This window comes from Pygocentrus nattereri, chromosome 17, assembly GCF_015220715.1.
Source record: "Pygocentrus nattereri isolate fPygNat1 chromosome 17, fPygNat1.pri, whole genome shotgun sequence".
Lineage (NCBI taxonomy): Eukaryota > Metazoa > Chordata > Actinopteri > Characiformes > Serrasalmidae > Pygocentrus > Pygocentrus nattereri.
In genome coordinates, this window is record NC_051227.1 from 729,709 (window position 1) to 756,924 (window position 27,216).

A 27,216-nucleotide genomic window follows, 5' to 3' on the forward strand; every position below is an offset into this window, starting at 1 on the left:
TCTTCTTCTTTTACCTTCAGCTACACCAAGCCTAATAGTTTTTTTCTTCTTTTTTTCTTCAATTAATTGGGTGTTCTGAGAAGTCCAGAATGAGTTTGGTTATCTGGGCTTCGAGCGATTTGTTTGTAAAGACAGATTGTTGCATTTGAAGATCTTTCCCTGCTTTATCCTTTTTCTGCTGAGTGCCAATCTGTGTCGTATTCTTTGAGTGCTGGATCCTCGGCGGTCAATAATTTATCATAGTAGGCAGAAGCTCTCCACCATTTCTACATCTTCTCCATCATTGGTAAAGTCAGTTAGTCTTTCCTGTTGTCGCGTCGTCTTCATACGGAGTCGAAGTCCCATCTTTTCACTCTGGTCTTTCACCTTCCTTTCCAGATTTTCTCTTATAATTGTATATATCATCATATCAAAGGTTATTGATGTTTCTTTCTCCGCTCCTGAATCCTCTATCATCTTCCTCCAGTCTTGCGTCTCTCATTATATGTTCTACATTTGGGGTGCGCATGTACAGTCGTATGCAGCCTTATCTAACTCCTTTGCCATTGTGGAGCCAGTCTGTCTGTCTAGTTTCTGTCTATCATGACTGAGGCTTGTTGATCAGTGTGATTCCTCATTAGAAAGTTTAGATGGAGTTACAGAGGAGTTACTTTAATGCAGGTGACCACTGTGGTTGATGAGCTACAGCTCTGGGGAAAAAGCAGTTAGCATTTCTGGCTGAGCCAGAGGGAAGTGGATGCAAGCAGTCATGTCCAGGATGAGAGAGGTCAGCTTTTTGTCTGCCAGTGTGCCTCATTAACCTGCTGTTGTAGATGTCCTGAAGCATTGGCAGACTACATCTGAATATCCCCTTCACTGTCCTGAGTATGTGCTGGAGTTTGGCTTATTCTTGTGAGATTGAAGACCCAAACCAGGTGCTTAGGTTCCTCCTCTGTCTTGATTGTGCACTCAAATTTGGCTCATTCTTGTGAGGAGGAACAAAACCAGATGATTATGGATGACGTGAGGATGGACTTGATGATTGCTGTGTAGAAATGGAGCATCAGAGGCTGCAGCAGGTTGAATTTCATCTACTGTTTTGCTGTGTTCTCTTCGCTGCGAAGGCCGTTTTCTCTCCCACATCAGGTTGCTGGATATAGCGGTGCCCTGGGTCTTAAGTGAGTCCAGCAGCATAGGTTTCAGTGCTGTTGAGATGCTGTAGCATGAAGTGCAGGCCTGGCCACGTCGTCTTGAGACCTGGGTGCTTTATATGCAAACTGCAGGGCATCTAGCAGAAGGTGTGTAAAGGCCTTCAAGTGGGACTACAGAGGTGAGGGCTACTGGCCTGTAGGTTACTAGACATGGCAGCAGATGTTTGATTTCATATGCATTTGACTTTGGAGTTGTTTGGAATGCTTATCTAATAAGTCATACAGTGTTATCACAATATGGTTCTTTTGCAGTTAAAAAATGTTACATGAAATATTGTGATATATTGAAAATTGGCTGTTACTTTTCTACTTTACTAATGCTTCTCAAAGTATTCTCAAAGAACTCTTCAGGATTTTGGGACCAAGTTGGAATTATATGAATTATATGCATTGTCAAAAAAAAAAAAGTAAAATCTTTCTAGGAATCTGATGCTGACAGCATACAGTCACCAATAGCATATATCCAGTGATGTCCCAGATGTGAAAGCAGCTGCCCACATCCTCCCTGAAAGGTAAAATAAACAGAAAGAGAACACCATGACCCTGTTTCTAGAGAGAGGGAGGGCGAGAGAGTTACCTGCTCTCTTTGGGAACATAGTGGCCTATTTTTCATTTTCAGCCATGCGTCTCCAGTGTCACAGCCATCAGACTCGCTCAGCATACACCAGAGGAGAGGGAAGAGGGCAGGAAAGAAAAGGAGAAGAGACAGAAGTGGGTAGAGTGGTAAAGAGACATGTACAGACTTCAGAATGGAAAGATGTTGTCAGAGTACACATGGGCGTATGCGTATGTATGCGTGTTGGTTTTTATACATTTTCAGGACTAGACCCAGAGGAAAAATTAAAATTAAAGTCAGAAGCAACAAAATGGACCTTTGTCAATGGTGATTTTTCCCGCCAAGACTTCTGTGGTTTTATTATTATTTAAAAACATCTTATTTTGTGGTGGCGAAGGGTAGGGTTCTGTGGGAGGCAAATCCAGCCAAAAAAGTCTAAACAAATAAAATGTAAATACAAACCTCTTTTTGCCATTTCATGACAGATAGCGGTTTTATTTATTTTTATTTTTGAAATAAATGATTCGTGCTCATGTGAAAAAGGAAATTGCAAATGTAGGTATTTCATTAAATTTTCAAATTTTCAATTTTGGCAGGATATTCTCACAGATGTTTGGAATAAAGAAATGGCAAAAAGTGGTTTGCATTTGCATTTTATTGTTTTAATTTTCATTTCTTTTTTGGCTGGATTTGCCTCCCATACAGTTTGGGTTTGGGTAAGGTTTAGAAAATTCTTACATATAGGCACTAACATGACACATATGGCACAAAAATCTGTGGATTTTTTACTTATTTATTTACTTTTGTCTTCTACCCAGTGACTGCTGGAGTAGACTCCAGCACCCCTGTGACCCAGAAGAATGAGTGGTTTAGAACGTGTGTGTGTGTGTGTTATGTGTGTGTGTGTGTGTGTGTGTGTGTGTGTGTGTGTGTGTGTGTGTTTGTTGGTAAGTATATGTACTTAATGGTTCTTATAGCTAAGTGTAACATTAAGTGCACATTAAGCTTGCATAAGTAAATGAAAATGCACACTTACATGCATGTAATACATGTGAGATATTATTTGAACAATGCACATACTTACATATACACTCACCAGCCACTTTATTAGTTACACCTTGCTAGTAAAAGGTTGGACCTCCTTTTGCTTCTTCTTCAAGGTTCAATATGTTGTGTGTTCAGAGGTGGTGTTCTGCATTCCTTACTTGTAACAAGTGGTTATTTGAGTTCCTGTTGTCTTTCCATCATCTGGAACCAGTCTGCCCATTCTCCTCTGACCTCTCACATCAACAAGGCATTTTCGTCCACACAACTGACCGCTCACTGGATGTTTCCTCTTTTTCGGACCGTTCTCTGTAAACCCTAGAGATGGTTGAGCGTGAAAATCCCAGCAGATCAGCAGTTTCTGAAATACTCAGACCAGCCCGTCTGGCACCAACAACCACGCCACGTTCAAAGCCCTTTAAATCCCCTTTCTTCCCCATTCTGATGCTCGGTCTGCACTTCAGCAAGACGTCTTGACCACCTCTACACGCCTAAATGCACTGAGTTGCAGCCGTGTGATTGGCTGATTAGCTATTTATGTTAACAAACAATTGAACAGGACATATTACATAAATATGCATACATGGGACATTTCATTATTACATGCACATACGTAAATATGTTATCATCACATTTTGTGATTATCTCAAATAATATCAACAAAACTGAAATACAAGCTTTTGTTCCAACAGCAACAACATATCAAATAGATGGGAAGCATATTCTGGTGCTCGTGTGGGAACCCAATCCGGACTTTGTATAAGACAGACCGGTGTGAGTGCAGGCTACTTTGTCCTCGTTCTGTCAGTAAAAATGGGTGGGGCACTGCAGCCTCCCTCTCTCTCTCTGCCTCTCCCTCTCCCTCGCTCTCGCGGGGATTAGTAAAAACATGTCGTCATGTCTACTTTAATCTGCGTGTGTCACTGAGTTCCACCACTGAACTGATGTGGAGCCCTGCCATCCATGTCATTTACATAACACACACACACACACACACACACACAAAAGCACACACACTTGCCATCCTGAAGGTGATGTAACGACAAGCCTCAGCCAGCAGCGTTGGAGATTAGATTTTCTGGTGCATTCCATGCTGCCATAGTAAACATGACCAACATAGAAGAACAAACACACACATACTACCCTGCAGGTGGCAGAAGAGGAAAGTCGGTCAGGGTGCCCTTGAGTGGGAGTGGGGTGAGGTGTTAAAGATAGTGTGGGAGTAGCGAAAGTTCAGGCTAGGGTAAGGCAAATTTGTACTACATATAGGCTCTAGGCTCTAACATATAACACATATGGAACATATACATACATACACATTGCTGCTGTCAGAGCAAAAGCTCATATCTCCAGAATGAGAACTTTACAGGAGAAGGAAAAAACATACTTCACTTTTATGTAAGTCAAAGGAACCAGATTCTTACCAAGCAATTTAGGGATTTTTCTTTTGGTCCATTCATCATTGAATTTATACACAATGTGAAGGACAGATCAAAACCTTGTATCCCTATATATATATATATATATATATATATATATATATATACACACACACACGCCGCCAGCTGATTAATCAGAACTGAATTCATTCATAAAGTTGAAATGACCTACTTTTGCATTTGGCTGTGTGTGTGCACCCACATTTGCAGATTGCATTTGCAGACGCCTGTCAGAAATTAAAGGAATACTTTAGTCAAAAATGCTAACACGGTTAACAGTTAAGGAAAGCTAATAGAAACCAGTTGGGAGGGTTTATCTGTGTAACGCGAACTGGTGGCTACTTTCTTTTATTCATTATTAGCAGCACTAGCTCATTAGAGTTACGTCATCTGCTTTAGGCTGGAGGTGTTTTTGTCTCACACACACACACACACACACACACACACACACACACACACACACACACCATAACCTCTTTTCTGCCTTATGTCTCACGAGTAGGAGTTCAGTTAATTAATGAATTGATTAAGTAATCCAGTCACAAGCAGAGTGTTAAATTCCACTCTTGCTTCAAATCTTCAGAGGGGCCTATTAGCTGTCTTTTTATACACCAACCCACACACATGCACAGAAGAAGTCCCAGCTCGGCTGTGAGAGCCTGAGGGAACACAGAGCAGAAAAGATAAAACGCAAGGAGCTTCAAACACTATCATGCACTTGGTGGCACTTTAATGAACCCAACTGCTGCTCAGTACAGCTGCTAACATCTAGCACACTCTGTCCGGGCGCTAGAGCTTAGCTTGGCCACAGTGCTAACATTCACTATCATTCTGTTTCAGTCAGAAAGCTAACTTGCTAGAGTTACTTATATCATACATTAACATTATTGCTAACAGTATATAAGCTCATCTGTTGCTTAATGTATAGCACAGGTTAGCCACTAATCGCTAATAAACAAAGGGCAAAGCGGGCAGGGCTGTATTCCTTTCTGTCTCAGTCTAAAGGCTTGGGAATTGCTACTTGTTTACATCAACTGTTTATGGAGAACATATAATGTAAATTGTGTTTTGCAGGTCATTTCACAGATAATGCAACATAACTTGTATTGGAAGTGTTCAACAGAGTAATGACTTTATAGAGAAACACTTTTATAAGAGGAGAAGGTGTAATAGCTTGTGAAAATCTGTTTAATTAACATAGACCTTACGCAGGCTATCACACAACAAGTGGACTGATGATCCAAAAGTGCGAGTTCCTCTTACTCTTCAGTGCTTATTAAGCAATTCACTACGCACTTCAGCACTCTGTGGCCGCAGTCTGTGCTCTTGTGTGAACTGTTGTTTCACAGCTGAGCCAGTGTTGCTCCTAGATGCTTCCACTCCGCTTCAAAAATGTGATGAGCTGACAGTGCCACATTAAGACCCACTGAGGTCTTCAGTACAGCCCTTTCTGCAGCCAGTGTTTGTCTACAGGGGTTGCAATACTATTCAATACCGCTTGATTTTATGTAGCTGTTTGTAACAAATGCAGCTGAAATAACCAAACACACTTATTAGAAGGAGTGTCCATGTACCATTGACCATGAAGTGTATTTTACAGTTCCTCAGGTTCTCAGGTTTTAGGTTCTAGGGTTTGACCTCAATACCAAATCTGTGAACTTAGCCAGAAGTCCTCCATCCTCCCGAGAGTCTGGCCAGCTGGGGGGGACTCAACTGACCGCAGAGACAGTGTCTGTACTTAGAAGGCTTTCCCCATTTATTAATCAGAATAGCAGAATTTATATACACACAAAAGGCATGATCAAGCTCAAAACGCCTATATGCTAATGCTATATTGTATCTGTGCTGATATACTTTTGCCAGGTGAGATGATATTGCTGTACTGCTGTAGACAAACTATCAAGCTTTAAAAAGGGCTTAAAGACCACTTATTCATTTCATGTACATACCAGTATTGGCATAATCTCAACATAGCAGAAATATGTTTACAAACATCCAGTAGTTGCTTTTTTTTTAACCTTAAAGCTAATTCGCACTGGTCTACTGGTTTACCTCTGTACCAACACACGGTGCAACAACCGTACTCAGTACTAATGCCAACCAAAACGGCTGCAGAGCAAATCTGTGAATGAGAATGTCAAACTAAAGGATCTGCATTTGATATTTACATTAGTTATTGCACACATCTGCTTTCTTAGAAGAAACCTTTACAAAAAGGTCCTGTGATCTAAATAGTAGGGCTTCAGATGGCTCTGTAATGAGCTGCAAGGTGTTCACAAGGTGTACAGAGCACTTTTTAAAAAGTCGTCATCATCATCATCATCATCGCCGTTGACCGCTTAATCCAGATAGGGTCGTGGTAGCAGTTGGAAGAGCAGAGAATCCCAGATGACCCTGTCCCCTGCAACTTCCTCCAGCTCATTCCCAGGGACCCCAAGCCGCTCCCAGGCCAACTTGGAGATATAATCCCTCCAGAGGGTCCTAGGACGACCCCAGGGTCTTATCCCGGTAGGCCATGACTGGTAAACCCCCACCAAGAGGCGTCCAGGGGGCATCCAAATCTACTCTGAGCTCCTCCTGGATGACCGAGCTCCTCACCCTGTCAAATAGAGTGACCCCGCCACCCTGTGAAGAGGCTCATTTCCGCCGCTTATATTCGCGATCTCATTCTTTCGGTCATCACCCACAGCTCATGACCACAGGTGAGGGTCGGGATGTAGAACGACCGGTAAACAGAGAGCTTTGGCCTTTTGGCTCAGCTCCCTCTTCACCACTACAGTCCGGTACAGTGACCGCATTACTGCTGCCGCCTGTCCCAGCCTGCGGTCAATCTCATGATCCCTCTTCCAATCACTCGTGAACAAGACCCCAAGATACTTAAACTCCTCCACCTGGGGGCAGGTCCTTTCCCCTTACCTGGAGTGGGCATGCCATCCTTTTCCAGGCTAAGACCATGGACTTTTTAAAAAGTCTTTAAATTGTAAAGCACATTGTATAATAATGTATTGTAATGAATGGTTTGGCCAAAAAAGGAATTTATGCAGCTTTCATGTATTCTCAAATATAGTCAATCAGCCAAAGCATGTTTGGGGTCTGAAGTATGTTTTTTTGTAGTTTTGCATTGGAACTCCGAGGCTAGTGTAGCTAACAAACTCTTTTCAAGCATTTTTCAGTCAATAAACTCATCAGATGTCTGGTTCTTATCGCCTGTCAACAATTCTGACTCTGTAAGCATCACTAGAATGATGCATTTCACATCAAACCACTCTGTTTATATCTTCATGATGTACCTATGCAGAAATTTGGAAAGTTGGTGGAATTTCCCTTCAAGTAATCATAATTAAACTTGCTTAAGTTTGTCTATAAAAATGAACAGCATTGTTAACAGTAGAAGGGTGCCTGAATTTTGTCTTTCCTTTTTCTTTTGTTTTCATTGCTTGTACATCTTTTTATATACGCTTGTAGTTCCAGTGCACACTTTTGACACCAAACACTGGCTAATAAACTAAATTACGGAGAAAACTGTGTAATGTTCATTTTTGCCTTAAGGTCATATGTAATAAACTGATGAAGCTTCTCGGTCTTCCACAGCATCCAAGAGTCGCCCATGCAGTGAGGAATATCGCCGCATGCCTCCCCCCAAACCCAAGCGTAACCCCAACACTCAGCTCAGCACCTCCTTCGACGAATCCTACATCAGAAACCACGGCACCAAGTTCAAATCTGCCTCTTTGCCCCGGCGGCAGAAAAAGAAGTCGGCATCCCAAAATCAAAGCCCTGCCCCGGACACTGATGAGGAGGCGGAGCCTGTATACATAGAGATGGTGGGGAATATTCTTCGTGACTTCAGCCATATCACTGGAGGCAATGCTGATGAAGAGGACGATCAGGGTGAGAGTGTATATGAGGAGATGAAATATCCCACTTACGAAGAAGTAGCCCTGCCTCCTGAGCATGCCCAGTCACGCTGGGATCCGAACGCCACAGCTGCAGTTCCAGATGTGGAACTCACTCGGCCGACAACCCCTCGTGGCTCACTTTGTGACATCCCTGCCCCCTTTCCTAACTTGTTGACTCACAGGCCCCCACTGTTGGTATTCCCCCCAGCCCCGGCACAGTGTTCCCCAAATTCAGATGAATCCCCCCTTACTCCACTTGAGGTCACCAAACTTCCCATGCTAGAAAATGTTGGCTACGGCAAACCTGGTGCCTCTCCGACAGCTGGTGACCCTGGGCAGCCCTTGCCACCGCAGCAACCTTCTGGACAACACCACCACCATCACCACCACAAGAAATCATCGGACAAAGAACCTTCCACCCAAACGATCACGGCATCTGGACGCTCCTCAGCCCCGCCGCTTCCATCAGCATTGTACAAAAGTGGTGGCTCCTCTGCAGCGCATGGTTACCCCAGAAGCCACTCTGCCTGCCCATCTCCTGTTAGCATGGGACGTGCACTGACCCCTCTCAGCCTAAAACGGCCACCGCCGTACGATGCTCTGCTGACTGGCACCATTCCCCGCAGTGCCTCCGGAGTCCCTCATGGATCCCGTGAGAGCGGACGCCTCTCAAACTCCTCCAGCATCCATGGTGGATCCATGCAAAATGTTTCCACTGCATCAGGAGGATCAGGGGGGTCCAGTTCAGGGTCAGGAGGCCGTGGATGCCGTACACCCACCAGTCCTCTGGACGAACTCAGCAACTTGTTTACCTCTGGAAAGAACATGCTGAGAAAAGGCTCTGGGGGACGTAAGAGCAAGGAGCTCTGTGAAAGTGAGTTACCAATGTTTTATTGATTCCTTACAAAGTTAATATCCTGTTTATGTTGATAACATCTGTTTGATAGTTTGACCTGACCAATATTTTTTTTCCAATTTGGATGTTCATGAGCTAAAAGTTCAGATAAGGGATTCCACTACTTTTAGTTTAGCAGCAGTTTACTCAGTGAAAAAACATCAGAAAATAAATAAAATCTACACATAAATAACCTAATAATGTTAAAGTCTGTGAATGCATAATATCATCTAATTTTGTTTACTAAATGATATGTATTTTAAGCCTTTTTAGCTTTTACTTCAACATGGTATTGAAACTACAAGGCATTTATTGCAAAAAGTATTGTATGAAATAACAAAACCGAAGCGTTATTTTCTTATATACGCTAGATGAGAGGGAACACCGTAACTTTAAAGGATGTTAAAGGTTCCAAGACCTCCAAGTTCCTTCAGGGTTCTTGGCCCCCGCTTGTGGACACTTCTCTTCGGCATTTGTTTTTATGGGAGTCACCGACAGCGATTCTGACTAGCCACATTTTTTTACCTTGTTTTACCTTGTTCTAACTTTCCACACCAGCAGGCTTGGTACTTTATAACTGTACCATACCTCATTTCGTGGATGGAAAACAGCATTAGTGCCACTTAGATGTAAGCAGCACCTGTAGTTTGTCACCTGTGGTGCTTAGAGAACCTCTTTATCACTTGGCTCATCCTCTTCACCAGCAAAGAACATCAGTGATAACCATGTAAGTGTTCTTGAAGACTCAAATGATCTTACACTGTATGTCCAAAAGTTTTAAGACACCTTTCTAGTAAGTGCATTCAACTACATTAAGATCTACCCATAGCTGCCACAGACTTGTCTAATCTCCAATGAAAAGCTTTGGCAATATAATGGAACAGTTTGGAGCAGCAGCCCATGCACCTAACATAACGATACCCAGTGCCAACGATCAGCAAGGCCCCACAATATTGGGCTGTAGAGCACTAGAATGGCTTTCTCTGGAGAGAGGGAGGATCAATGAAAACCTTTGGGATGGGTCGGCTGGGCGTTTGTGATCCAGAGCTAATCACCCACATTAGTACCTGGCCACGTGGTCTTGTGGCTGAATGCATTCAGATCCTCACAACATTTTCCAAGCATCTAATGTAAAACCTTCCCAGAAAAGTAGAAACTGTTACTGTAGCAGAAAGGAGCCACTTTCTAGCACTACCCACCGATTTCAGTAGAAATGTTGAATGAGCAAATGTCTTCAAACTTTTGGACATATAGTGTAGGTCAGTTAAACATCATTCAGGATTCGAAATGGATCTTGTTGTGTTTTCTACAGAGATCATTGTGCTTTTTTAGAGTTGTTCTTTCTCTGCACCCGGAACAGAGAACGATTTGATTTTCTGTTTCCATGGTCTAGTTCCATCATCACCCCAGGTGCATCAGCCTGTGTGTGTGTCTGTGTATGTGTCTGTGTGTGTGTGTGTGTGTGTGTGTGTGTGTGTGTGTGTGTGTGTGTGTGTGTGCATCCACGTACTACAAACTGAGTGATCATCCTACTCACAGCCTGTTCACCACACTGACAGACAGAAACAGAAACGATGTGAAAGGAGATTTTACTGTTGTATTTGTGAAGCTTGTTTTTATGTTTATTCACATTTTTGGCTGTTCCCTCCAGTATAATGATGGCCTGTGGTTTGTTTGTGTATTTTTGACTGTGTTTGTGTGGCAGTTTGGTCATATAAGGCTGTTTTGATGAGTTAGTGTGCACGTACACACATAGACGCACTAGGGATGGGCAATAAATACATTTGTTGGTTTCAGTATATATTGTGCTAGTTTTTTTAAATAAAAATTGTAGATGGTAAAGTAAATCTATTTTTGTAGGTTAACTTATTATTCCTTTTATTCTTAATAAGAACAGTTACAGTAAATCTAAAATATTCTTATTGTGCAAAATTGGAAAAACACACATCTGAACAATAGATAATCAAACATCTGTCAGTATGGCTTTCTAGCACTACCCCTGCGAGTCCAGCAAAATCTGTGCTAAATGTTGTTTCATGTCTGAATTTCTACAAGTTGGCTTCTTATTCAGCAGCTTTTTGTTCAGATTTTCAATTCCAGCTTAAATGAAAAAACATTTGCAGGAGGCTCAATGGAACTGCTGCATCATTTAAGGTGGAATGGAAAATGTGGAAAAGAAGCCAAGTGGCATATGATGCAGCTGACTGAGTTACACAGCTTCTTGAGCAGTGCGGGAGGAAACCAGAGCGAGGCAATTGCCATTCCTTTGTGTTCGCTGCCTCCAAAACAAAGTGGAATATTTCATATGCAACAGGCTAGACAGTGGGAGGCGATCGAAGGACTGCTGCAGTTTCATTTTCATTTGCAGTATGACTAAAACATGCATGACTCAGCTGCATTAGCAAATGTGTGTACGTCACATTATCTGCACATATTTGCAGTAACAGTTATGACATAACTCATACCTGATGAAGAATTTCAACCCCTGTACTAGATCAACCTGCACACCCACTGCTAGATCATGTATTGATTATGTCATCATAGCAAGACACTATGAACATACCCTACATTAATGCTAGAAAACTAATTCTAAGAACACATTATAAGACACGTTGGGTCTAAAAACACTATCCTGTCTTGACCATTTGGACATGAGGCAGTACCACTTTGAACAAAAAGCACCAGGGTAAGCGGCCACAGACACGTGGTCCTCAGATGGTAGAATTAATTACAGCTTCATGCCAAATTAAAGATGATAATATACTAAAACTGCAAAAACATAATTTACCGTTCGCTTTCAAGGTCTACGTTTACTTCACAACAAACAGAAGTAGTTGGCACAGATGCATGCAAATAAAAGAAAACAAAAAGGGACACGTCGCTGGTCTTACAAAAACAAATAAAGGTCTAACTTCTATCTGATGCTATGACACGTTCAAATGAGCGTGACAGGCCTAATTCCACCGCTGTTCTCTGCAGATTTAAAGTGACACAACTTTGCAGAGCAAGCGGGTCGGGTCATTTTTACTTATGTATGCACATGTACACACACACACACACACACACACACACACACACACACACACACACACACACACAGGAAGTCTTCCATGGTTTTGTGATTTGAGACTTGTGCCTGACAGAACATGGAAGATGCCAGATTAATGGGTGCCCTGTGTGTGTGTGTGTGTGTGTGTGTGTGTGTGGGTGTGTGTCTGTGGTCCTGCTGCATGTGTGTGCAGAAATGCAAGCTAGAGTATGTTTTCATGCACGACTGAGTGTGTGTGGTCTGTCGGAGGCTGTTAGGGTTGCGGGTGACAGTGCAGCTAAACTACTGTGAACAGAACCTTTCCATGCCATAACAGCTCACTAATTACTGCCAGCTGGAATACAGAGCCTGCATGTGCAACAGTGCCTGACCAAAACGAGCATTTAGTCACCAAAACTGTTTCTGAAGAGCTAAAAATCAAATAACTAATATCAGCTGATTTCTTTTGGTCAAATATTAAGAAATAATAATACATAGACTGTTTAAATTAGTGTGAGTGTTTCTACTTCAGTTTGTGTGTAATGACTTTACAAAATTCAATACAAACTTTACATTATGTTAATGCTTGTTAGCTTAATCTGTCCTTTTATTGAAGTTGGTTGCATCACCAATCCATAAGCCATGTCCAGTGTAGAAGACAATAATGTTAATGTTTTTACAATATCTATCTATCTATCTATCTATCTATCTATCTATCTATCTATCTATCTATCTATCTATCTATCTATCTATCTATCTAATATAAAACAGGGTAAAACCGAATACCAGTAACTATTTTTTGCTTATTTTTTGATATTCCTTTCAGCAGTTTGGCCAGTGGACATTAGCTGCTTTCGTTTTGCATCCCACTGAACTGGAGCTATGGATGTTATCTGAAAGAACTTTGATTAGCTGTAAGTCAAATCACCGCACATAGAATGCAGTGGTTTTAGCTTTAGTTAAGTAATCTTACCAAGACAAATCAGGTCTTTGTCCTCTATATGGTTTCTGTTAGTTTCCCCACCACTTTCACCAGCTTAAAGGTGCTTAAATACTAAGTTCATCATAAAACTAGTTAGTGTTTTCAACAGTTTCGACGTAGTTCTGTGTAAACCTGAACTTCCCAAACCAAAAGCCAACTAAACCTACAAACAGTTAGTGTAACAGGTAACAGTCATTTTAAATAATCTGCGCTTTTTTCACTGATAGACAGCCAAGTGTGGTCAAATATAGTTGTATACCATTATACCATTGTCCACTTGCACCCCCTAGCTATCAGCGACTGGTCAGTTTTGCGTGAAGGAGTCACTTTTTAATAGTTAAACCTGAGAAATTACGTGTGCTTGTGTTTTTGGCCAGAAGCTACTTAGTAAATTGACTACTTGGTATAATATGGATGTTCTTGGTGTAGGCTGCAATTTCCCTTCGGGATCATTAAAGATCGATCTATCTATCTGTCTGTCTGTCTGTCTGTCTGTCTGAACATTTTACAGCCTGAATAGGTTTAATAATGCTGTTGCAACTTACAATTAGTAATAAGACCAAATCTTACTAGGTTAGTCTATAGGCTGCTGTTACTATAGCTAATTATTGTTATTAGTCTGTTTGGCTGGACTTTATATTTATATCAATATATTTTAACAATGGTGATGCAACCACATCTAAATCATAAATAATTTAAACTCATGTAAATGTTTCACAAGGGAAGGCATTCTGTGCTTGGAAGGCTGCAGCATGGTTTATACCAGCCCACTCAAAACAAAAGCGCTAACTTTCACTGTTATAGCCCTTTTATAAAGTGTCTTGGACACAGAGGAAAACACAGCTGACCCAAACCTACACTGCACAGATTATGAGATAAATATGATTTATTTATGTGCACCTTAAGGCTGAGGATGGGTTTTCTGACATTTGAATCATCCAACCTGATGGCCAGAAAAAGGCAATACTATTGTTAATCAGCTCAAGCCGACCTTAATATAGGCATTTCAATGACCAATCGGTAGACAGCTTGAGCCCTAATAAGCGTCTGTTTCTGTATGAATTTGCAGGTGTGTGGTGAGAGAGAGAGGCATAATTAATGTATGTCTATCTACCACAATCTCATTTGAGCACTGCTTTTTGTGCACCTCTAGGCGAAAGGCTAGGCCGCCCAGCAACAGAAATCAATGGCAACAGATCAATATTACACACCTCTCACATCAGTGGTTTTCAGTTGCAGCCACGGGACCCCCGTATTGCCTGGTTTTTATATTTGCCCTGATCTAATACACTTGATTCACCTCTCAAAGGGGTTAGTAAATAGTGTTAGACTATGAAAGAAGAAATAATTCAAGTAAACAACCATTTCACAAGTAAATGCTGTAAAATAGGGCCAAAATGCATTTTTAATGTCTTAAGGAACACAGTGTAAAATATTAAAAATGTTTGTTTGAGGCTAGAAAAGATTCAGATTACATTAAAGGTTGAAAACAATTGGCTTAAAATGATCTGAAGGATCATTCGGAGTGGTTCGGTTTGAAACGTGCCTTTCCAGAGAACTGGTCACCATTATAGAACTAGGAACCAGGCATGCGAAGAGCTTAATAGCTCTAAAAGCTACATCCCATTAGGTTATTATACAAATTGGATATGAATGCATTGCTTGAAATCTGAGGCACTGTTCTGTGTTAGTTTTGTTATGAAGTTTTGGCCTAAAATGGCCTAAAGTCCAGCATTACTTCAGTGTTTATTCACAAAACCACGTTCTCAACTAAGATAAATGCTTTTGTTGTTGCTAACCTGTAAATACAGTTTCAACACAGCTAATGCCAGCAGCAGCTTTTGTTTGCAGTTTATTTTTATGGTTTTTACTAGCCTATTTTGGAAGACTGCAGAGTATGTGGACGACTTCCAAAATGTCGTAGGTCCATATCAATTTGAACCAGAATACATAAGCAATTGCGGTGGTTTAAATAAGAGCGAGCCAAAGGGGACAGAAAGAGAGAGACTGATCCCGCCGGGGCTGACGCAGAGCAACCCAGGGCGAATGGAAATTGGTGATGTTAACAATGAACTACAACCCCAATTCCAGTGAAGTTGGGACGTTGTGTAAAACATAAATAAAAACAGAAAACGATGATTTGCAAATCCTTTTCAACTGATATTCAACTGAATCCACTACAAAGACCAGATATTTAATGTTCAAACAGATAAACTTTATTGTTTTTTGCAAATATTCACTCATTTTGAATTTGATGCCTGCAGGACGTTCCAGAGAAGTTGGGACAGGGGCGTGTTTCCCACTGAGTTACATCACCTTTCCTTTAACACTCAATAAGCGTTTGGGAACTGAGGACACTGATGGTTGAAGCTTTGTAGGTGGAATTCTTTCCCATTCCTGCTTGATGTCCAGCTTCAGCTGCTCAGCAGTCCGGGGGCTCCGCTGTCGTATTTTGAGCTTCATAATGCGCCACACATTTTCAATGGGAGAGGGTCTGGACTGCAGGCAGGTCAGTCTAGTACCCGCACTCTTTTACTACGAAGCCACGCTGTTGTAACGCGTGCAGAATGTGGCTCGGCATCGTCTCGCTGAAATAAGCAGGACGTCCCTGAAAAAGACGCTGCTTGGATGGCAGCAGATGTTGCTCCAAAACCTGTATGTACCTTTCAGCATTAATGGGGCCTTCACAGATGTGCAGGTTACCCCTGCCATGGGCACTAACACCCCCCCACACCATCAGAGATGCTGGCTTTTGAACTTTGTGCTGAAAACAATCCGGACAGTCCTTTTCCTCTTTGGCCCGGAGGACACGACGTCCATGATTTCCAGAAACAGTGTGAAATGTGGACGCGTCAGACCACAGGACACTTTTCCACTCTGCGTCAGTCCATCTCAGATGAGCTCGGCCCAGAGAAGCCGGCGGCGTTTCTGGGTGGTGTTGATATGTGGCTTCGCTTTGCATGGCAGAGTTTTAACCTGCACTTGTAGATGGAGCGACGAACTGTGTTCACTGACAGTGGTTTTCCGAAGTGTTCCTGAGCCCATGTGGGAATATCCGTTACGGAATGATGTGGGTTTTTAATGCAGCGCCGCCTGAGGGGTCGAAGGTCACGGGCATTCAGTGTTGGTTTTCTGCCTTGCAGCTTACCTGCAGAGATTTCTCCAGATTCTCTGAATCTTTTGATGATATTATGGACTGTAGATGATGAAATCCCTAAATTCCTGCAGTTGCACGTTGAGAAACGTTGTTCTTAAACTGTTGGACTATTTGCTCACGCAGTTGTTCACTAAGTGGTGAACCTCGCCCGTCCTTGCTTGTGAACGACTGAGCCTTTCAGGGACGCTCCCTTTATACCCAATCATGACACTCACCTGTTTCCAATTAACCTGTTCACCTGTGGAATGTTCCAAACAGGTGATTTTTGAGAATTCCTCAACTTTCCCATTAAAAAAACAATGAAGTTTATCCGTTTGAACATTAAATATCTCGTCTTTGTAGTGCTTTCAACTGAATATAGGCTGAAGGATTTGCAAATCATCATATTTTGTTTTTATTTAGGTTTTACACAACGTCCCAACTTCATTGGAATTGGGGTTGTACTTATTACCTCACTTACCAGTGTACAGGGTAGGATAGTGAGGCAGCCAGTTATGTTTTTTTCCATGGCCTACTTTAAACAGTTAGTTGTAAGCTAATGGCTACCAGTGATATATATGCACGGTTAACGACAAGTTTATTTCACTCATGAATGTTTCTTACCTTGATTCCAGTTTCTACAGGAGTCTAACTGTGGGTGTGTAAATCTGTGGCTCTGCACACAGACCCTTCTCGAAAGTGCATGCCGGGCACAAAGGTATATGCAGGTCATTGTAAGGAAAAAAATTGAACCATAAAAACTATTTTTTCAATGTAGTGCAATTTTAACATTATTGGCATGAGATATAAAAACTTACAACACACATTTAAGTTCACCGATCATTCTAGATATCTGACAAAATGGTGAAAGTTGTAGTGCAGACACAACATCTTTCACACAATTTCACACCAAACTACTCTGAATGATTTTGCCTATATAGAAACCATTAAATGTGGCGTGGTGGGTAGCGCTGTCGCCTCACAGTAAGGAGGGCCTGGGTTCCTGACCGAGCAACCACGGTCCTCTGTGTGTGGAGTTTGCATGTTCTCTGCATGGGTTTCCTCCCACAGTCCAAAGACATGCAGTTAGTCCGTTAAATTGCACCTAGATGTGAATGTGTATGTCTGTCTGTCCTGCGGTGGACTGGCGACATCGTCCAGGGTGCATCCTGCCTTTCGCCCCATGACAGCCGGGATAGGCTTCAGCACCCCCTGTGGCTCAGAAGGAGAAGCAGCAATGGAAAAATCAATGGAGTGCCTATTTAAGTTTCTCCGACTCGCAACAAAGAGAGACTGTAGGGCAGTGGAAGTCACCAACCCTCCCCCTGGAGATCTACTTTCCTGCCAAGTTTAGTTCCAGCCTTCGTCTAACAAGCTGTCCCCCGTAAAACTAAGGCAACTGATCCAGCCAGTCAAGGACTTCTACAATAAGTTAAGTCTCTGATGCAGGTCTGGTAGATTGTAGTTGGAGATACACTTTGCAGGAAGGTAGATCTCCAGGTGACCGCTGCTGTAGGGTAACATAGATTTGTTAAAGCTGTGGGTGGGACAACCCACATCCACCTTGTGATTGGTGATCCTGCCTAAGTACACGTGAGCCAACATTAGGACTATCCAGTTTACATCTAAAGATGGGAATTTTGCTATCGCTGAACCCCAACAAAGACTGTATTTATGCATTTCCTTGCTTATTTTTCTTTTTTTATTCTTTCTTACTGGAGAGTGACTTTTGTGCATTACATATCTGGCGTGCCCAAAAAGTCATCCTATGTGACATTTAGTGACCTATATAACATTTAACTGTCTTGCTCTATAAGTCAATCTGTGTGACAAATTTCCAAATTTTAGATTTAGGCTTTACTTCTAAAGCTGCAGCTTTGCTGTGTAGGCTAGATTCCTGGCTCTGTGAAAGATGGCTATTAGGTCAGTCTGGTAATCCCACACTGGATTCTTATTACTGTGTCCTGCCTTGCTCCTTTGCAGAGACCTCCATCAGGGCCAACTCTGTCCAGGTCAAGGGGATAGAGTAGTGAAGGCCTATGTGTGTGTATGTGTGAGAGAGAGAGAAATAGAGAAGATGGAGGGACCATATTATAAATATAATCAATGCAAAAATATGCACTAATTCGTATAATTATTTTATAATAGAGTTCAGGCATGTGACCAATGTGATCAAGAATAGTTGTAGTTCACAACGGTTTGAATAAAAGATTTTTTTTCATATCCTAATATAATGCTAATAGCATCTCCCTAATGCCTTGTTGACGTGGCAGCCAAAGGTGGAATACATTAACATTATTAGCTGACAAGAAAGAAGTGATTGAAGTGATTTGACAATAGGAGCTGACGTTAAGCGACAGTAACCAAGCTGACAGGTCAGAAATTGCACATAGAGAAAAATATGTACACACACACCACAGAGCCAAAACATTCAAAGATGAAATGAAAAACATTGATCCTCTTATAACAATGATGTATGTCGAGGTCTGGGATATAATATACAGTAAAATGAAAAGAGAGAAGCAAAAAGAGCGGATATTAAGACCTCTGATAGTATTCCATGATGGTTATAGCAGTATAAGGTACCCAGCACACATTTCTCCAGAATGGTTTGAGGAACATGACAAACAATTCAAAGTGTCTCAGTCTGACCAAGCATCTGTGGGATGTGCTAGAACAAGAAGTCTGATGCATGGCTCCACATCGCAGTTCATAGCACTTAAAGGATCTGTTGCTAACGTCTTGGTGCAAGACACATGTCTAGATGTGTGTACTCACCAAGCACTTTATTAGGAACACTATACAAATATTGGGTAGGGCCTCCCTTTGCTCTTAAAACAACCTCAGTGGATTCACATGGATTCCACCAGATGAAAGAAGTTGGAAACAGTTTCGGATTCTGGTCCATGTGGAATTGATTGCATCATGCAATTCCTTCAGATTTCTCAGGTGCACTTTCATGCTGTGAATTTCCTGTACTAGATCTTCAATTGGGTTCATAATCATTGACTTGGAAGGCCACTGAAGAACACTGACATTATTATCAGGTTCATGACGCCAGTCTGAGACAACTTTTACTTTGTGACATGGTGCATTATAATGCTGCAAGTAGCCATAGGAAAATGGGTAAACTGTGGCCATGAAGGGATGCGCATGGGCAGCAACAATGCTCAAATAAGCTGTGGCAAATGATGATTGATTGGTATTAACAGGTCCAAAGTGTCCCAAGATAACATTCACCATACCATTATACCACCCGCCTCATGAAGCAGGTTGGCTCCATGGATTCATGCTGTTGGCATCAAATTCTGACCTTTAAATCTGTGTGCCTCAGCAAAATAGAGAGTCATCAGACCAGTCTTCAACCGTTTGTCTTCAACCGTCCAGTTTTGGTGAGCTAGTGCCCGCTGCAGGTTTTTTGCCTGACAAAAGTAGAATTGGACGTGGTCTTCTGCTGCTGTAGCCCATCTGCCTCAAGGATCGGGTTAATTTCCTAGATGCTTTTTCACTCAATTGTACAGAGTGGTTATGCATCAGCGTTCCACCCCATCTGTACTTCGTAGAACCACCTTTTGCTGCAGCATCTTTTGGGGTAGATTTCTACCAACTTTGCACGCTGTTTGAAAGATTTTTTTTGCCAAGTAGAACCACAGACTCTTGTGTGTTAGTGAGGTCATGTACTGACGTTGAATGATTAGTTCTGGATCACAAGTACCACTCCAACTCCTCCCAGTGGAATTCTGTGGAGCGTCATCACTCCAGAGAACACAGTTCCACTGTTCCATATCCCAGTGCAATGACCCTTATACCCCTCTAGGGCATGGTGATCTTAGACTCATGTGCAGCTGCTCCATAGCATCATATTTTGTTGGCAGTGCTTTTCTAAGGAGATTATACAAGCTGTATATATGCAGTTGAACACCTGTATCGGCAATGGGAGCACCTAATTCATTAGGAGGGATGTCTGGATAATTTTGAATGTGAAGCGTAACGTCTACAGGTCATAGACTTTAGGCAGTACATCACTCTAGAGGCCAGCAGATTAGTCTTTGGCTAAGCCTTTATACTCTAGGCATAAAATGAATCTAGGTCTGGCTCAAACAGGTACCAAGAGCAACCAAGTGCATGATATGACCATTTTATTTGAGCTTCTATTCATTTGTCTAATTATTTTACACCTGAAATATGAGGACTGTACAAAAAGGGTCACGACACCCATATACTGTGCTCAGAAAGATGCAAGTACTTGAATTAAAGTTGTCACTGTGCACTTTGACCATATATTCATTGCAATATGATGCCGTACAGAGCCAACAAAGACTTGGTACATATGAGCTGCATTGCAGTGTGGTTGTTGACTAGGAACTTTGTCCTGGGTTATTTGGTTCTGAGCACATCGTGCGTAATTAGTAAGTTCAGAGGTAGCTGAACTCCTGTCACTGTTAATCTTTCACAGACTGTCTATCCAGGGCGCCAAATGGCCTAAGTTTATGTCCCACTCTATTCCTTCTGTTTGTCTTTGTCAAGGGAATGGCCCCCGGAGTGGGAGACAAATGAATAAACTTAAACATCATATCACGAATGGAACACCAAAATACATTTTTCTCTGTCCACAGGATGGTGCTGACAGGAATACTGAGCACAGCACAAATTGTTGAACCATTGAGTCAAATCATTAAATTGTATCATGTCTCAAGTATTGTGAAAATATCATAAGGGGGACAAAAAGTCTAACCAGCAGGCATTGAACCAAGCCAGTCAGCAGTCCTGGAGCAGGCCTGTGTCGAATGTGAAACAGGTTTAGCAGCTGTGTTCTTAACTTAACGCAGCCCTGCACAAATTAGCTTAGTACAATGCATGCCAGTTAGACTTAGATCTTCCCAGATCAAGTTGACCACAGTGGACAGAATTCATGATTTTATATTGTTTTGTATTCATCGTGTTTTCGTTTATCTGTGTTCACTCATTACCATTTCCAGCATGGATCGCTGCCATTGGGAACTTCTGTGGTGTTAATGATCCTGACTGCTAGCTCAGCCACTGAACTTTAAGATTAAAAGTCCAGTCCAACACAGTTGCAGAAGGTGTTTCTAACACCTTCTATGCACATCATCAGACAGAGATTTTACTAGTTTTAAAACCAAAAAAAATCACACTCTACAGACCACTGTGGCACTACTGTAAGATACGAGTAGGCATGTATACAGCAGATGCAGCGATGGGTAAACTTTTTCATTTGTCCACAATGTCTCTGTAATCCTCACTGGACAATCAAGTTTCACTGTTAGGCCCAATCTCGTTTCTTGTTTTTATGCCTGCTCCTTGCTTTCGAGTGTCACCGTGCCCCTTGGAACTAAGTTACAAAGGGTAGTGGTTGAAATATTCCCCTAGGAAATGGCACAATTCAAATAAAACCTCAAATAAAATGAACATTGCTTCATTAACAGGCGCTGCTCTGTAGGCAACCCTGCCAGTCTGCAGTGACAGCAGAAGAGGGTAAAGTTCAGCTCCTCACTGCAGGGTGTTGCTTACATTTAGAGCATCATATGCTTTCAGACAGGGGCGTATAGGACAATTATTCATTATCACCCCCCCTAATTCTTTGGTGATATGAAGCTGAAGTCGCCTATTCGCCCGGTGTTCATTCATTAGTTTCGGTTTCATTTTCCTGTTCCACCTTAAATGGGGCAGTGGGTAAATTCTGGCGCTTCAGGTGTCAGTACTGCTGGACTATTTAAGGTGGAACAGGAAATTTAGCTAGCTAGCTACTAAGACATTAACATACTATCAGAGATGTTTTAAGGTTGCTATGAAGAAAAGTAGCTGACCCTCCCTATTACTCATTCTGCCACAGTTTGAGTGTATTTGATTTTGATCCTTGGCACTGCTGGCCATAGCTTGCTGTTTCTCTCTGGTCCACTGCGGATCTTAGTTGCTATAAAAGGAAACTATATAACACAAACTCTAACACACACACACGCACACACACACACACACACACACACACAGAGCAGTGGCTAAACACCCCTTGTTGGGTGCCACCTGTGTGTTCATTATAGATGATAAATTTGCCACAGCATTAGCATTAGCACCTGCTGTTAATGGCAGAGAGGGCTAATTAAATGGAAAGTAATGAGCTGGACAGCCCAGGCTGATGCAACCTCAGCAGACATGCCCAGAGACCCGTGTGTGTTTGCGTTCATATGCCCGAGCATATATGTGGATAGTGACGTGAGTGTTTTTTGAACCAGGTGGTATTAGCATACAGAAATACTATTTTGAGTAATTGCAGTAAAACAGCTTTGTAAGATCAGTGTTGGTTAATTAATAAAATTCAATATGAAAATATTTTTGGAATATATTTTGTAGTGGTGGTAAATAAACAGAATGTACTAGAGCCATATTTTAAAAACTCCAGTTAAAATCTCTGGACACAATGATTGTCATTCAACGTTTCACGTGCTGTGCTACACCATAGACAATGAAACGAGTCTAAATATACTCTTCTAATGAAACTTGCACTTGCTCCTCTTTAATATTTGGAGGGGACGAATAATTCACTCGAAACATTTCTGGACTTTTTAACAGTGTGCTGTGGTTACTATTGGTTGTTAAATTTGGCCAAAATATTCATCAGATTGTTTTTAGCCTAAACAGAAAGATACGGGGCCCCTAGGGTGGCATAGTCTTTTTTTTTTTATTAAGGTGTGGCCACAAATAACCAAGCAAGTGTTTTGGGTCACGCTAAATACAACACTGTATTTCACCATTAAAAAAATCCCATTCAGGAACATCACAAAACAAACATACACACAAACTCTTGCCAGCTGAAATAATTGAAAAGCTTTCATCTGTTCGTAAAGCAATTTCCTTAATGCCTTCAGAGTGAATGAAGGACGTGATGAATGGGATCACTAATAGGTCCCTGGTGAGAGAGGGAGGGAGAGAGAGAGTGACGAAAGGACAGGAGAGGACAAACTTAGTGCCAAGTATGAACCCACTGACTACATAATCCAGTTGCAGTGAAGATACTACCTGCTTATTTAGTTGATTAAATGACCATCGGGTATCAAATGTGGAGGCCGTGACGTGACCATAGTCAACGAAGTGATGACGCTTTGAGAGCACACTCAGTATGATTGAAAGGACAATAATGTTTAGCACCAGTCTTTTTTGGGCAGCCAAGGTTTTTGGAGGGCCAAAGGACAAAAAAGACAAAGCAGTTAGGTTTCAAATCAGTAGGTATAATAATTTCACTTCATTTTAATTTATATTGTTAATAAAATATTCCAAAACACAATTTTAAAAGGAAAATAAGAAATTAATGAGTTGCATATAGTACAAAGTAGGTTTGTTCTTCCGTTGGGTGAGAGGGTTGGGTTAGGGCCAAATCAAACATCCCCATTGGCCAGCTTTGGCCACACTTTAGGCAACCTTAATTTAGCAATTCCAACTAAATGCCGACATTTGCTGTATACTGCTATGTCTTCCTTGGAATACTGCATAAACATTATCTTGCTTTTTTTATATATATATTATTTGGGAAATTGAGCTGAAGATAGATTAAGTTTATATATTAGTCTGGTTTCTGGTATACTGTACACCTTCTATGAGAGTAGTGACCAGTTATGGTATGCATGTTTACTGGCCCTAGAGTGCCACCATGTGGTTGAGCTCTATTTGTCCACCTGCTAACATGCATGCAGAGGTCATTGAATACTGTTGCCAACACGTCATGGATAGGAAGCCCAACACTACATACAATACAAAAGCCAAACATTTAAACCAAAAGAAATCAAAGAATCAGTTAATGCGCCTCTTTCTATTTTATCTCTCTCACCTCTTTACAAGTCACAGTATTCTTGTAGTGTCAGCAGGGTTCTGCATGTGTGTCCGTATGTGGCAGATGACAGAACTATGATGCTGTATTCAGATTCCTGAAACAGCAGTCAGAAGGAAAAGAGGGGAAGGTAATAGCAACAGACTTCTGCAGATAAGCGTATGTGAGAAAGTGGGGGAGAGTCAAATTGTGTGTGATTTGTTGTGCCTTTGGGCTGTCTGGCATTTTCATTGGCAGACGTCTTATCCTGCTCAGCTGAGATTTGCCCTTCTCTCCCCATTCTCACACTCCTTTCTCTCTCACTCGCTTCAGAGTTCAGTTCAGTGGCAGCTTGCAAAGCAACATTGTCTATAACCCACCACAGGGTGCTCATATAGAGTAAATTCAAGATTCAAGAGGTTTATTGTCATGTGCACAGCAGAACAGGCAGCTGCACTGTACAATGAAATTCTTACTTTGCTTTTCCTCCATTCACCATATATACTCTTAAGAGGAAAAAAAAAAGAAAATATAGGAATAACTCTAAAAACAGTAGTAAAAGGTAAAAGCAAAAAAGTGTACAGTATGTGCAAAGTTGAAAATGTGTGTAATCATGAAATAAATGATGGTTAAAGCTGCAGCTGTAGCTTATGAAACAACCAGACTATTTCTTTAATGCTTGTGTGTGTGTGTGTGTGTGTGTGTGTGTGTGTGTGTGTGTGTGTGTGTGTAGTTGAGGGGAAAGCCAGGAGCCACAGTACTGACAGTAAGGATCGAGCTCTACGCAGCTCATCTCCAAAAGCGCAGGATTGGGACACGCCCTCAGGACAATTTGCCACGCCCACTCGTCTGGGGCGCTCCTCTGTCAGTCCAACCACCATGCTGGGGGGTGGAGCTTCAGGTAAGGGATACAGCTAAGCTCACCAACAATAACAGGTGAAATGCCTGTATATTTAGGAATATTACAGTATTAGCATTTGTGGAATATCTTACCTCTGCTCAAAATAACAGCAAATCTGTAATAGATTACTTTTAAAAGTAAATTTTCCCACCGTACTTTATCTCTGTCCACATCTGGTGTGGCCCAGAGCAGGGAGGATAAGTTCTTCCTTATGCTCTTTGGCCCAGTTCAGTGGAGATGCATTGTGATCTGATGGGTATGTCAAGGAAGGATATGAACACTTTGCATTTCCCCGACAACACTGATGGTCACTTTATGTAGCCTCTTTCTTTGTCTCATCTCCCAAATTGTGTTAGTTATACATGCAATCTACACTTATGCAACAGCCCATACACGTCCACAATCAAGGGCTTGTGGGATATTTTTGTCGGACAACAAACACGTTTAAAGTTTTCTGCTATCAACTTAATTGTACGCTTCAAATATACACTCATACTAAAATTAATGTCTGCAACAGGTTCTAAAAAAGTTGGGATGGGGCTTTTTAAGACTAGTGTTAGCCCTTTATGATCAAGGGTGGGTCAAGGCTTTCCAAAAATGCATCAGCAAATAGTCCAGTTGTTTCAAAACAACCTTTTTATTGAACTTGTGCGTGGATCTCTGGTATTTCACCTCTCTGCAGTGCATAATATCATTAAAAGATGCAGGAAATCTGGAGAAATCTCTGCAGAGCCAAAAAACACACCTGAATGCCTTTGCCCTTTGATCCATCAGATGGCACTGCACTGAAAATCAGAATCCTTCTGTGATGGATAGAGATCACAGCATGAGCTTAGGAATATTTGACACACCGCAGTTAATGAATTCTGTTCATCGATGCATCCACAAATTTAAGACTGTACTATGCACAGTCCAGAAATGCTGCCGACGTCTCTGGGCTTGAGCTCACCTGAAATGGACCGGTGCGCAGTAGAAACGTGTAATGCTGTCGCAGGCATCGCACTTGGACTGAACATATATTGAAAATAGAATAGAGTTCATAAGGTAAAATAGGAAATATCTTGTTTTTGTGAGGTTTTCATTTTAATACAGGTAACAGAATTTTCTGCTATCTGTTTTTATTGGAATTTCACACATTGGAAAGTCTTAGTCCCAAGACATTGATGTTAATACCAGGTATAAGCAGAACCACAGAGCTTTTGCTTTTGAGTCTTGGTTCCTCTTAGTGTTTCTTCACCAAGCTCTTAAATACTTTATAATATACAACTGGTGTGAAAAAAAGTTTTTTTTACAGTGATTTACTGTAGAATTATTACCATTTCTTTCAACCAGAACTGAATATGCACGCCTTTTTTTGATGAGCTTGTCACCACAAAAGAGAGGAAAACACTCTTGGTTGAATTTTCTGCTTTTAATATTCAGTTGAGGTCTGGACTCTGGGGTGGCCAGCCCATTGTTCTGAGAACACTGTTTTTGTGTGTTTCCTTTTCTAAGTAATTGCTTCACACTTTCTTCTCACAGTGGAGGGAGTAGATGTTTTTCAGGTCCAAGTTTGAGCTTGATCTTCTCCTGTCTCTCAGAAATGTACTATTTATAGTGTTTGAACTACTACATTTTTTAAGCTCTATTTTAAGCTTCTATTTTCTGTTATTTTTATCCTTTGACTGTGCAAGTGGATCGTCTTATCTCTGATGTCTAACTATGGAACAGATATTTACTCATGTTGCAGAGTATCAGTGCTCAAACGTCTAAAAATCAGTTTCTTTGTAATCTAAAGTGCTGAAAAAGCCAACATTTTCAGTATTTCACAAACATGTTTCCCTCTCTCTTTAGAACCAAAAGCCGCCTGTAAGCTCGGTCGCTCTGCCTCGACATCAGGAGTCCCCTCACCTGTTGGAACCCCCCAGAGGCATGCCCCTGAACCCTCAGCCAATCAGAGTGGGACCCCATTCCAGGTACCACCCTCTTACTCCTCAGAGTGAGCGAGAGAGCGCATGTATGTGGAACTCTGTCCCGTCTCCATGTCTGTCGATTGTTCTGCTGTATGTTTGTCCTTTTCGACCGTATGAACTTTTGGCTGTGTGTCCACTCCATCCTCGTTGCTGCTATTTCTGTGGCTCTGCTGATGGTGTGTGTGGTGTGGGTCAAGGCTCACAGCAGACACTTCATTGTCGTGTGTTTCCATTCGGTCCAGATCAGGGCTGCCTTTCTGAACATGGTACAGTAAACCCTTCCGCATTGAAAAAGCTTTTTATTCTGGCTGTTCTAAAAGCGGACAGCCCTAGTCTGGACCTAGTAGCTTTTTACCGTTTTCTCTGCTGATAATG

The 27,216-nt window shown here is 41.7% G+C and overlaps 1 protein-coding gene across 1 annotated transcript in view; it reads left to right on the plus strand.

The window, feature by feature from the left end:
- nyap2a (neuronal tyrosine-phosphorylated phosphoinositide-3-kinase adaptor 2a) overlaps positions 1–27,216 on the plus strand; it is a 75,492-nt gene that overhangs the window by 39,782 nt on the left and 8,494 nt on the right. The window contains exons 3-6 of the mRNA XM_037546756.1: positions 1,126–1,157; positions 7,803–9,002; positions 24,722–24,889; positions 26,723–26,844. Of these exons, the coding sequence (XP_037402653.1) occupies positions 1,126–1,157; positions 7,803–9,002; positions 24,722–24,889; positions 26,723–26,844 (1,522 nt within the window). The remainder of the gene's footprint in view (positions 1–1,125; positions 1,158–7,802; positions 9,003–24,721; positions 24,890–26,722; positions 26,845–27,216) is intronic.